Genomic DNA, 14,062 nt, shown 5'->3' with positions numbered 1-14,062 from the left:
AGTCCATAGATTCTTCATACAGATGAAACGAATCCTCTGTCTGATCAACTTCAGACAACTCCATAGGTTGGGGCCAGTCGCCCCTGTTTAGCTCAGTAGGATCCCTGGGGAGACAAAGCTTAAGCTTCCTCCCTAGCCGGCTTGCTGGTCTGAATGCCACTGCTGGCTTATCTACCTTAGGGGCATGCCCTGTTCTAGGTGAGTCAGCAGAAGCCCAGGGACCTCTAGAGCTCCCCTGGTGATGACTTACACACAATTCACTCATTTCATCTTCAGCTAAGTATGGCTCCTCCAGGTGGACAGTGACATTATCCCTTAACATACACTCTTGGGAGATCCTGGAATCTTTCTTCCGGGGTTTTATTTTTACCTTATCTTTTAACTTAGCTGGGACCTTGACAGGGAGACTACCTGGCTGGTCACAATATCCATCTACCCAGCCTATGTAAAATTAGCAACATGCCAAACATAGAACTTCTTTTTCTTTATCCCAAAGAAATTGCTCTTTATTTTTTGACCAGATGTCATTTGTTTGAAATTACTGGAGCTTCAGAGACCTACCTGAAATCTCTGTGCATCAGGGATTCAACTCATACAGCCACATCTTGTAAAGCAGTATCTCCTGTAACTACTCAACCCAGAGCCTTCTGGCTTTTACCTAGCAACCTTTCCTTTGAGGAATCCCCTAGAATAGATCTTTATCTCATAGTTCTTATATAGGAATATTTCACAAGGACATTGATGCCCAAGTAAATGATTCATGTACTCTGAATTCTAGTAAGCTGGGCTGCCAGAGAAACAGTGAAGCATAGACCTTTATGGTTTGAGGAACTGCTTTATTACAATTCAGACAGGATGTCAAAAAGAAAAAAAAATACAGCTACTCCTGCAAGGATAGTTATTTTAATGACTATCTGTTCATAAAAAAAATTGAGCAATGAAAGTGATTTTATATTTTGTTCAGTTTGTTGCACAGATATTTCCATTAGGCACAAGAGCCTTGATGATTGTAAAGGTCATACAAAAGTTTCATCACATAAAATGATAGTTACTATATTGGATGATATATCACAGACCTGATTAAATTTTCTGCATTTGAATCATGATTTTTGTCAGTAAAGAAATTACAGTTGAAATTCATTTTATAGGGCTTTTAATTGAGCACAACTTGCCAATAGTAGCAGCAGATTAACAGTTTAGTAATCCTATCCTTGCCAAGAAATATGTGTGAAGATTAAAGACTACAGCTATAATTAACTGCTCTTGCACATTCTTGTATGAATACTATGCTTGACCTTTGTAAAACAGCACCCTTTCTTTACATGACATGTCGATAGGAGCAATAATCTGTAAGGAGGTAAACTATACCCTTCATTAGATTTATTTTTTGACAAATTAGATTGGGAATGCTCAAAATGCTGGTTGGTAAATTATATTTTTTAATCTGTTGAACAATTTTTGCTTGAAGAAAACAATCCCTTAAGAAAATTGTGGTGGATTATCTATAAATTACTGCACAATAATATCTAGAGTGGAGAGAAGAAAATATCAACCATCACAAAGTTGTCTCCATAGAGCTGGAAAATCAGTAAACAAGCCCGTTTAATATTTAAATGGATAAATAAGGACTTCAGTGTAGCAAAAATGAGCCCTAATGAAACTCCAGATCTCATGGACTAGCTAATACCATTACAAGTACCAAAAATACTCCATTAAAAAGAAAGTGCAATGTTAGAATCCAAAAAATTCTTGAGATTAACAGAGATTCTAGTGACAAATATTTCAATTGTACCATACAAAGGGGTCCTTTTACTAAGGTGCACTAATCAATTTAGCATGCGCTAAATGCTAAGGCGCCCATAGAATAATTCAGTTAGCATGCCTTAGTAAAAGGACCCCAAAATGTTCATGTTTCTCAATAAGTAAACAATTCCAATAATTAAAACTGAAAAAAATGCACAATGTAAGTAATTACTTTTAATTCTTAGATATAAACAGTTGCTACAATATTACATAAAATTAATTTTAGCTATTGAAAATTCATCCATTGTCAAAGAAAACATCTGAACAGAAAATGCTCAAGTCCTCAAATATAGGAATCCAGTACTTTTACTCACCCTCCCCCCCTTTTACGAAGCCACGTTAGACTTTTTTTTATTGCTGACTGTGGCGGTATTAGCTCTGACGCTCATAGAATTCCTATGAGCATCAGAGCTAATATGGCTGCAGCTGGCGATAAAAAAGCCTAACGCAGCTTTGTAAAAGGGAAAGTGAGGGGGGGGGGTAGATAGAGATTTAAATCAAATAAGGAAACAAATAATGAAAATAGCTGGCTTGTGACAAGTGCAGATCTCAATCAAACATTATCTATATTCAGCAGGCCTCAGTATGGCAGCATAAAGTAGAACTTCTGGTATCAATGCCAGCAAAGAAACAAAAATACAGTGGTGCCTCACACAACGAACTTAATTTGTTCCAGGAGCAAGTTTGTTATGCGAAAAGTTCGTTATGTGAAACGCGTTTTCCCATAACAATACATGTTAAAAAAAATTATTCGTTCTGCAGCATAAAATATGCTAAGATGACATAAAAAAAGATAAATTTGTCAAAATGGTGAAAATGGTGGTCTTGCTGAGGCCAAACTCTTTGACGAGGTCACACTGTTTTACCCCACATTCACTCCTTCTAATTATTTCCTGTTTCATTTCAACAGAAATCACCTTCCTGCTTTTTTTAGAAGCCATGATATATAAAAAATATTGAGTTTATCTTAAAAGGACGACTGCCGTGATACGTGCGTGCGTGCGTGATTTAATTCGTAATGAAGAACGATTGCCGCGATACGTGCTTAAGTTAAGCACAGTGACTAACGACTGCCTGCAGTGCCTGCGCGGAAGGATGCAATACATCGGCAGCGATCGTGGAAGCTCGGGCGACTTCGTTGTGTGAAACGAAGTTCGTTGTATGAATCATGACATGAAGTTCGTTGTGTGCAGCGTTCGCTGTGCGAGGCGTTCTTTATGCGAGGCACCACTGTATGTTCTATTAAAATGGTTGATCATAGAGTTCCAGTTTGAAGTGTCATTTAGAAATAGGTCAATGAAAGTTTCCTCTTATGAAGTCACTGTTTTTGAAGTATAATACCTGCTAATACTTTAACTAAACAGTTCCCAGTACAATGAAGGAACAAGTGCATTTTATTATGTTTGCCTGTTATTCTGTATCTTCTTGGAATCATAATTTGTCCACCCATGACGAAAGCACTTAAGAAATGAGTGCCTTGATGTGAGGAAACTGATACATTGGTTATTTCATGAGATTTTTCATTTAAGAACATAAGAATTGCCATGCTGGGACAAGACCGAAGGTATCTGTTTCCAATAGTGGCCAACACAGGTCCCAAGTACTTAGCTAGATCTCAAGTAGTAAATTAGATCCAATTCAGCAGCAACATTGGGATGAACAATCTATATTATCTGTGAGTGTTAAATTAGGATGAACAAGCTGTATTATTCAAAAATGGCAGGCACTCATTGAGTAGATTATTATGTAACTATAATGTTAATCTAGAATGAACATATATTACCTGTGAATGTTAACTAAGGGCTCCTTTTACTAAGGTGCGCTAGCATTTTTAGTGCACACAGGATATTACTGTGTGCTACGCAGCTGGAACTAACGCCAGCTCAATGCTGGCGTTAAGGTCTAGCGCACGTGGCAATTCAGCGTGCGCTATTCCGCGCGTTAATGCCCTAACGCAGCTTAGTAAAAGGAGCTCTTAGAATATGAAGGTTAATTTAGGATCTGTGAAGGTTAATTTAGGAAGTACAAACTGTACTATGTAAATGCCTTTGTAACCCGTTTGACTAATTATTGTCTAAGTATTGTGTACATTACCTTGTAACCCATTCTAAGCTCTCTGGGGAGGATGGGATATATAATGAATTAAATAAATAACATCACTTCCATCAACATTCTGAAAACAGAAGAATTAATCTTCATCATCACAGTCACTACTGGATAAAGCTGGTGCAGTTTATGCTGATGACAGCTTCACTGTCTTCATTGCTTTGAAAGGAAGTTCTTTGTATTTCATCTTAATTTCATTGCCTTGAACCCAGTGAAGACGAAACTGGCAGCATAACTACAGCCAGAGTCAAATCTTTGCAGTCAAGATAATGAACAAAATGCTCATCAAGTCCACATTGAACTGCACAAACTAGAGATGCGTGAAGGGAAGGAATATAAAGGTAGGATTATACTACCGTCCCCTGGGACAGAATGAGCAGACAGATGAATAGATGTTTTCAGAGATTAGGAAAGCTGGCAAATTGGGCTTAGCTGATGGGGATTCCCCCTGCCAGCATCAACGGAGCCCTATACCCCTCCCCCTGACATCCCCAGACCTCCCCCACAAATCCTTCCCATATCCACCAACATTTATGGACCCCTGAGTTCCCTGGACACCCCCCCTCCAATATCCACGGACACTCCCCAACATCCCCACCACGTCCCTGAACCCCTGACATCCCTGGATCCCCCCCCCAAAAAAAACATCCCCGGACTCAAAATCACCATTTTGAGCCAATCAGGGCCTTAGGCCCCCTCCCACTGCATTCCAAGTTGCATTGGGAGACAGAAGGCCCATCATACTCAGCACGCAGCCCTGTAGGCAGAAAGGAGTGGGCTTCCTTCCTTCCGATTTATCTTTGGAAGGTACGGGGGATCTGGGGATGTTGGAGGGGGTCCAGAATTGTTGGGGAATGTGTGGGGGGGAAGTCAGGGAGGGTTTGGGGATTGGGGATCTGGGGATGTTGGGGGTCCATAAATGTGGGGGGATGTCAGGTGGTGTTGGTGGATGTCGGGGAGGGGCAGGAATCCCCAAAAATGTCTCAGCTGATGGAGATTCCTCTGCTACAATCAGAGAAGGTAGTTTGGTACATTTACATAATTTGCTTTTGTGCTTTTTTTATGTAGATGTTTTTATTTATGAAAATGGCCAAAAAAGATAGATAGCCTAAGGACCAAAATTTATACATAGGTAATTTTCAAAAATAAAAGACAGATGTCTCCTGCCGCAATGGTTGCCAGGCCACTGAGCTGATCGCGGCAGCCACCATCAGCTCACCGGGCCCTGTTTCGGCACTTATACCTGTTTTGACTTGGTCTAAGTCAAAACATATAAGTGCCAACTAGGCAACCTGTCAAAATGTTTGGTTATACCTGCTGTAGATCTAGGTTGGCCCACCTCCCGCCTTTTCCCCTCCTCTGAAAACACCTCTTTTCGCTCTATGCGTTTAGAGGCAGGGGAATGGCCTAAGCTAGTTTTAGATACTTCTAAAACCAGCTTTGGTTATGGGTACTTGGACGATCAGGCTTTTTGATCATCTAAGTACCCATTTAGGCCACTTTTTGACTTTTTTTTAAAAATTATGAGCCCCGTAGCGTCCCTGGTTATCCCCTCTGAGGATGAAATTAGGGTGGGGCAGAAACTTAGCTAGTTAGCAGCAATTTTCAGTCCACTAACTGGCTAAGCAACTGCATAAATTTAGGACAGCAAAGCAGCTTTTCCTAACCTTATATATTGAATTGAGTGCATACCAGCATAAATATTGGATGGTGCTCAATTAATATCATTTGGCAGACATACCTAATCCATGCTGGGAACTGGGCATGTCTCTGCATTGCATATCTAGGATTATTTAAGTCAACTGCTAATAGCAACCTGCTAACCACTTACTGACTGCCATGGCTAAATATTGACTCCAGAGTCTTTAATGGAGTGAGTAGCAGTACCAAATTCATGTTAAACCTGTTTTTAACACAGGCCTCCAAAAAGAGGAAAGCAATATTACTCACATAGAGGTTTCTGGTGAGATTCAATTGAATAGTAGCTGCAGTTCTGAATATAATATCTATAAAAGACCATTGGTAAATTAGTGACTATTCAAAGCTGCTTAGCCTTAACTGTGAGCCATACATACAAATAGTTAAGGAATTAAAAATGTGCTTTTTACAAAAAGAGAAGAGAGAGGTGAGATTTGATAGAAACATTCAGATAGTCAAACATTTAACTGGTAGACTTTTCCACAGCAGGAAAAATTCAAGAAAATCAGGTCATTATAATCTTGGAAGCTGGAGAGGAATGCAAGAAAATACTTTCATTGAGAGGGTGGGGCCACATAGAAGAGATTTTTTAGAGGTGGCAAGAGCAAAATAGTGGAAGAATTCTAGTATGTTTAGGAAAGGCAGTAAGGCACTTTAGTGGCAAGAGAAGGAGACTACACTTCTCCCTCCATATCCGCGGTTTCCATATCTGCGGATACGCTTATTCGCGATTTTTCAGAAGCTGACTCCGCCCCCCCCCCAAATTACATCATCATTAAAGTTCTTTTTCCTTTTACTGTACCAATAAAAAGGGTATTGCTTACCATTCACTCTGAAAATCGCTGCTACCATGTTTTCTCCCACAAATTCGCTGCTTCCATGTTTCCCAGTGTGCAATGAGAAAAATGCTGCTTCCCAACATCCATAGAGAGAAAGGCTTCTTCCCAGCATGCCTGCCCTGAAATCGCTGCTTGCTTGCCTGCCCAGAAATTGCTGCTTCCTGCCCAGAAATCGCTGCTTGCTTGTCTGCCCAGAAATCGCTGCTTGCCTGCCCTGAAATCGCTGCTTCCTGCCCAGAAATCGCTGCTTGCTTGTCTGCCCAGAAATCGCTGCTTGCCTGCCTGCCCAGAAATCGCTGTAGAAAAGTTATTTGCGGTTCCAATAATAAAAACAGAAGACTTTTTCTAAAAACCACGAATAACATTTAAAAAAGTTATTTGCGGTTTTTCCATATTCATGCCTATGGTCCGCCCACATCCCCCGTGAATACGGAGGGAGAAGTGTACTGCAGACCAATAATATCTGTGGCAGCAGAATAGCCAGATATAAATAGACAGACTGTGTAGACCAGTGGTCTCAAGCTCAAACCCTTTGCAGGGCCACATTTTGGATTTGTAGGTACTTGGAGGGCCTCAGAAAAAAAATAGTTAATGTCTTATTAAAGAAATGACAATTTTACATGAGGTAAAACTCTTTATAGTTTATAAATCTTCCCTTTTGGCTAAATCTTACTGATAATATTGTCATTTATAGCTAGAGACATATGATCAAGAAACTGTTTTATTTTCCGTTTGTGATTATGATAAACATACCGAGGGCTTCAAAATAATGCCTGGCGGGCCGCATGTGGCCCCCGGGCCGCGAGTTTGAGACCACTGGTGTAGACCAAGTTCTACTTAAATTCTAGCATCATTAGTGAAGGCAGTATTCAGCCCTCAGTGGTCAGTGATTATACTGGCCATCACAATCTTTTCTGTATCGTGATATTTGGCACCAGGTCATACCCGGTTAAAGATGCTGAATATCTGGATATTAGATGGCTGCTGGGAGTTACCTGGGTACTGCTGATAATCAGCAGAGGTATCCAGATAGCTCTCTGATTAACTTAAAACAGCCTCTTTTCTGTTCTGAGTTAACCAAGGCACCACTGCTGAATATTGATAGGGGCCAGATAACTCCCAGTTCACCCAAATTTCACCTCCAGGCTGCATGGACATTTCCCAGATTTCAGGGTTGCTATCTATGTAAGAGCCACTGAAAATCCGAATTAGTCCCGGTCAGCATAATTTAACTGGGTAGAAGTCCTCTTACTTGGTTAAATCATGATGAATATCAACTCCTCTATTTTTATGTGATAGTTTTCTAGCTAATTTTAGTAGTATGTGTATGTCTTACATTGATTGTAAGTCATTGTTTCCCAAATTATTCTGCTCATTTCTGCTGCACTTAGCACATATTATGGAAGCTGATAGAAGCATAATAGTGTCTCTGTAGGATAACGCCTCCACAAATTTCTTTTTCTTTGTTATTCAGGTACAGCAGGTACAAACCGTACAGCAGGTACAGCATGTCTACCCAGCACAGGTGCAATATGTGGAAGGAAGTGATACAGTCTACACAAATGGAGCGATGTAAGTTTTATTCCTGAATTGAAACTTTAAATCAGTCAGGAGAGAGCAATCATAAATACATCTACCAGCCATGCTACATTTTGCACTTTTTTTCCTGTTGTGACCAGTGACACTATGAGCAAAATATTGAATTTTCTATTCAAATCTTTGAAAACATGAACACTGATAATTTTAGTGGCCCTATTACATAAACAGTAATTTAATAAAGTAACCCATATATGCGCAGAGTCTTCCTGCTTGTTGTACAGAAAAACATATTTGTGAATGCTAAGTCCCAGCAGAGCATTAACAACTTGCAAAATGGTTCTATAAGAAAAGCAGAAAGCATTTAATTATAGGCAGCATGAAAAATGTTTGTTTGGCTCTTTGTAATAAAAGACTATTGCTAATACATTTTGAGAGTAATTTTATAAAATCACACCTCCTTATCTGCTTAGACCGGTCAAGACCAAATGGGTTGTGTTGTCCATGTACCAGCAGATGGGAGTCAGAGGAATTTGAATGTTCCAATGATGATGTTAGGATAAAATCACTTCTGTCCTTGTAATTCTATGTGTATGTGCTTCTTTACCCTTTTCGCTATGTTTTACACCAGAGGTCAAGTTTATTGCAGAGTTAATATCAGGAAGCTTACCCAAATATAACAGCAGAAACCAGAGATTTATTTATTTATTTATGTATTTCAATTTATATCCCGTTCTCCCAGGAGCTCAGAATGGGTTACAGATTGACATTCACAATCCGTTTTAGGACAGACAATCATGACAAGGAAAGGGATAAACACAGATCATATTCTAGAGTCTTGGCTGGTCATAAAGAGGAGAGCATAAGAGGAATATTTGAGGAGACTGTTCATTGGAGGCCTGACCGGCAGAAGAGGAAAGTTTTCATTTATCTTCGAAAGGTCATTAGGGAGTCCAATAACCTTATCTGTGTGGGAAGCTGGTTGTAGGAGTGTTTGTGAGCAGTATTCGTCTGGAGGGATCTCCCCTTGGGAATGCTGAGTCTTAGCTCTGCTTTGGAGCGGAGGGGGTGGTTGGGGGTGTATGGCTGTATCTTGGATGCAATGTAGGCTGGAGTTTTGTGGTGGAATTTCTTGTGGGCCATCACTAGGGCCTTGGAGATGGCAGCGCTTTTCTATTGGTAACCAGTGGGCTGCACGAAGTGCTGGAGTGGTGGGGTCTTAGAAACTGAGGTTGTACAAGAGGCAAATAGCTGAGTTCTGAACTTTTTGGAGGAGTTTTAGATTTCTTGTGGTGATTCCATTGAATAGGGAGTTGCAGTAGTCTAGCCTAGAAAGTAAGTAGGCATAGAGCAGTTGAGCTAAGGCTGATTCTGGGAGGTTGGGCTTGATCCGATGGAGTTGGCGCAGGTAGTAAAAAGAGGTTGAGAGCACCTATGAGATATGGGAGGAGAGGGTCAGGTGGCTGTCCAGCGTTATTCTAAGACTGCGTACTTGGTCTTTTGCTATTAGGAGGGTGGATTCACAGGTTTGTGTCGGGCAGGTGAAAGTAGTGTTCTTTTTCCTGATCCAGTGTAGTTTGGACTTGGAAGCATTCAGCTGGAGTTTATTGGCTGTCATCCAGTCTTTCATGTTAGATAGACAGTGTTGGAGGTTTGCAAGTTGGATTGGTTGATGTTTACCTAGTGGGAGCAGTAGTTGAAGGTCATTGGCATAAGAGTGAATCTTAATGTTGTATTTATGCGCAATGTCGATGACTGGCCTGATATACAGGTTGAAGAGGAAAGGGGACAGCAAGGCACCTTGGAGAACTCCATATTTGATTGGCTTGGGGTTTGATTTGACTGTCCCTAATAGCACGGATTGTGTTCTTTGATCCAGGAAGGAGGTGAACCATTGTAGAGCAGAGTTCTTGATTCCTATGTCAGTGAGTCTGGCTGGTAGGAGTTTATGATTGACGGTGTCAAACACAGCACTGAGGTCAAGCAGGACCGATAAGGCGTCGTTACCTTTATCAAGTATTGACCTGCTGTCATCAATGATGTTAAGGAGCACGGTTTCCGTGCTGTGGCCTGCTCGGAAGGCTGACTGAAATGGGGATAGGGCTTCTTGTTGTTCTATGAACAGTTGGAGTTGGCGGAGTACTATCTTCTCCAACAGTTTGGAGATGTAGGGGAAGTTGGAAACAGGGCTTTAGTTGCTTGGGTCAACTTAATCAACTTGGCTTATGGAGAAAATTAATTTGATAATTACAAGAAAAAGAACATTAAATACAATGAATCTGTATACATCTGGAGGCTTCACTTGTAAGTCACAGCTTGTGATTACAGTAAAACTCTACTAAGGTAACTACCTCTTATTCTATGTATATCTAATCTATGAATAAACTAGTTTCTTTCTAAAAATGCAACTAAATTCTTAAATCAAAGGAAAACCATACATTACCCAATTTTTTCTCTATGAAAGAGCTCAGGATCCTGCAGAAGAAGGGGACCAAATCAGGAACAGGCTCCAATGAAGTAGCCTCCCCATTTCTTCCATGAATAGTCTTTTATGCATAAATTTTAGACCATGTGATGGGTGGAAAGACCCTAAATTTCTTGCAGACGTGTCTTCAGGGCACATGTCCTTCTTTGCACAACCTTTCAGAAGGTGAGGACAGAATACACACGCCAACCAGTCTCCATTTGCCAGCATGTGCAACTCCCCTACACCTCTACTTACAATTGGAGCATTCAATATCATGTCAACTCCCCTGTCCCCAGAACTCTTCACAATTCTGGGTCACCTCGACCCAACTTCTGGGGGTGGGTGGGACATGACTCAGCTAATCTTGTTTGTTTCTTGCTTCAGCCTAGAGAATGATACGATGACTTACCTGCAGGAACAGGGAGGAAAAAGGACTAGTTGCCGCAGATACGGGGACAAGGCCATTCACCACCCCATGGAGCGGTGAATGGCCTTATCCCCGCAGTAAAATATCTGCTGCATTGCCTCCCTTTCCACCCCTCCTGGTCAGCAGCCCCCTCTCACGATCACAACACTCGCTCCTTCAAGATCGCCGGTGGCAAAAACCCCCAACAAACCTGCAATCTTCGTGGCTCCCAGGGTGGGCCTACCAGCCTCTTCAAAGCTTCCTGCAGGTAGGGCTGCTTCGAAGTCTCTCCTTCTGATGTAGCTTCGAAAAGGCTGGTAGGCCTGTTCTAGGAGCTGTGAAGGGACTGTCACAGGCAGGGCCTGTGTTAGGGGAGGGCAGACAGGGCAGCTGCCCTGGGCCCCACAGCTTCAGGGTGCCCCATGATCCGAGCAACTTTTCCCCTCATCGGGCATCTCCTTCCCTTCTCCTCACCTTTGCGGGTGCTTTTCAGAGTTTTCTCTTTCTGAGGTATCCAGACGTGGCACCGTTCTCACAAGTCCGGCATGACTGCCCGAAGCTTCTCCTCTGACGTGAGCTGCCTAGGTGGAAACAGGAAGATGCGTCAGATGAGAAGTTTTGGGGCAGTCGTGCGGGACTTGTGAGAACAGTTGCCGGGGCCGGACATCTCAGAAAGAGAAAACTCTGAAAAGTGCCCGCAAAGGTGAGGGGAAGGGAGGGAGAGGGCCCGATAAAGGGAAGAGGTTGAGTGGCACTGGAGGGAAGTGAAGAGGGAGGGGAGAAGGGAACAGATGTCGAAGGGAAGTAAGGGGGGAGAAAGGGGTTTATTACTTTGATTTTTGTGTCATCTTTGAAGATACTTGTGTTTCATGTGGCACTTATATTAGGGACCATATCTATCATAGCTTGTTCTCTGTTCCTTATTTTACTTGGTAAACATTTTATATTTTTTGATTCACCAGTTTCTGATAAGCCATTACCAAGGGTCAGTAGTTTTAAAAGTTCAACTACTTTCCTTCTACACATACACTTTCATGGGCTCCGGCCCACTTTTTTTTCCTGGTGTTGTGTCCTTACTAAGCTTCTCTTGAGGAAACTTAAAAAAAAACAGCACTCAAAACCACTTAACCAACTTTTGGATTTTACAGGGATATTACACAAGTCCATTCTCACTGTCCATGTTAAATCATTGAGGGGTTTTCATCTTACTTGCATATTGTTTTGATAATATGCTTCCTCTTGCTGTTTTTACTGATTTTCTCATTTTAAGGCTTGTTACGTTACTTTTTTAGCCTTCGTGAGATCTTAAAGAATAATAATATTATTACAAATATTTTTATCAGGTTGTTTTTCTTCTCAGCAAGCCACTATGTCGCTCTGATTTTATGTTTCATAGCATCGGCTTCTCTGTAATAATTCTTTTCAAGAAAATCCCGCTTTTATTTGATTATGAAATTCCTTTCCCTTTTCATTCATATCTACTCAAGGTTAGGACAGATTTCAACTATTTGTTGGGTCAGCTGCTCCATATAGGTGCATTAGCTAGTAGGTCTCTTATTTGGTTCTTAAATCTTTTTGTTGTATCCATCGCATATATTTAGATTCAACTGACCAGAAGGTCATTTATTATCTTTCAACCTCCATGCACATAGGTTTTATTGGATTTTTCCGTTTACCTTTTGTGGAACATATAGGATTCCTTTCTTCATTTTCTCCATTAGGTTCCTTCCCTCCGCAATCTCACATCAGACATTAGGTCAATGTATACGAGTCAATTTGTGTTTTTCTGAGTTCTTGGAACCCAACTCTGCAATGAGAGGGCATAGGATGAAGTTAAGAGCTGATAGGCTACGAAGTAATCTAAGGAAATACTTTTTTACAGAAAGGGTGGTAGATGCATTGAACAGTCTCTCAGAAGAGGTGGTGGAGACAGAGACTGTGTCCCAGAAACAATAATTTCTAAAGTCCTGGCCATTTTTGGTACAGTAAGTCTGAGGTGAAGCTCAACCCTCCTGGGTATGGGGCTCTGATTTATAGATTAGTTTATACACACAGTTTATGTCTCTATCAGATTGGTTTGAGATGCTTTTGGTCACATACCATTCCGCAAAATCTTAAATAATGGTAGCTTTGTGGATCATTACCTGATCCTTTCTTTAAATCTTTCTCTTCCTACAGCTTAAAAACAATAAAATTCAGTTGGAAGAAAATGATCTGCAGTGCTCCTTGTAGGTGGGAGGGTAGGTGAATGTTGTAGGCCAAAAGTGAATTGGCTTCTAATTGATCTAGAACTTAAGAAAAGAGAAAAAGGAAGCTACTAGACCCAGGCAAATAGAACAATAAGAACAATATTTGTGACTAGTCTTATAACCCGTTACATTAACGGGTGCTAGAATATATGTGTGTGTGTCTGTCTTTATTTCTTTTTTTCTCTCTCTCTCTCCTTAGCCGCTTTCTGTGTTTCTTTCTTTCTGTCTTTTTTTTCCCTTGGCTGTCCACCACCACCCCTTTCCTGATCCCCCTGTCCATTCTCCCTTCCTTTTACCTCCCCTGTGTCCACCACCATCCCTTCACTGCTCCCCTTATTCAGCAGCAGCCCTTCTCCCTTTGTTTTACCTCCCCCCTGTCCATGATCACCTTTTTCCTGCTCCCCCTGTCCAGCAGTAGGCCTCCCTTCCTTTTTCTGCACCCCCCTGTCCATCAGCACCTCTTCCCCTGTCCATCCCTGCTCCCCCTGTCCAGCAGTACGCCTCCCTTCCTTTTTCTGTCCCCCCCCCGTCCATCAGCACCTCTTCTCCTGTCCATCCCTGTCCCCCTATAATCAGGCCCGCCATTAATCTACAGGGTCTTGGCCAGGAGAGGGAAGAAACGCATGCACGTGTACCTCTTGCCAGCTCTGCAACTTTACCATCCTGCAACCCAGACACAAACACTTCCACCAAGCCCCACGCTCCATTCTCTTCCGCAGCCATAAAGGAGAGGGGCGGGGACAGGGGGGAGGAGCCACAGTTTGGAGGCATACGGAAAAGCACAGCAGCAAAGGCACAGTATACAGCTGGCAAGGTTGTATGTTGGGGTGAAGCGCGCTCTGCGCTTGCACCTCTCAACGGAAGTTTTTTGCTGAAGGACAAAGTTTATTTTTTATTTCAAAGCCGCTGGTGTGGCTCCTCTCTCAAGCCGCACCTGCGTCAGAGAAGGCTTCCGATG

The 14,062-nt window shown here is 41.8% G+C and overlaps 1 protein-coding gene across 3 annotated transcripts in view; it reads left to right on the top strand.

The window, feature by feature from the left end:
- RFX3 (regulatory factor X3) overlaps nt 1–14,062 on the top strand; it is a 540,046-nt gene that overhangs the window by 315,418 nt on the left and 210,566 nt on the right. For all 3 annotated transcript variants that reach the window (XM_033925421.1, XM_033925415.1, XM_033925406.1), the window contains one exon: nt 7,921–8,018. In XM_033925421.1, the coding sequence (XP_033781312.1) occupies nt 7,921–8,018 (98 nt within the window). The remainder of the gene's footprint in view (nt 1–7,920; nt 8,019–14,062) is intronic.

The sequence above is a fragment of the Geotrypetes seraphini genome, chromosome 1 (assembly GCF_902459505.1).
Source record: "Geotrypetes seraphini chromosome 1, aGeoSer1.1, whole genome shotgun sequence".
NCBI classification, from domain to species: domain Eukaryota; kingdom Metazoa; phylum Chordata; class Amphibia; order Gymnophiona; family Dermophiidae; genus Geotrypetes; species Geotrypetes seraphini.
Note: the sequence above shows the minus strand (reverse complement) of the source record. Positions and strands in the feature narration are given on the sequence as shown.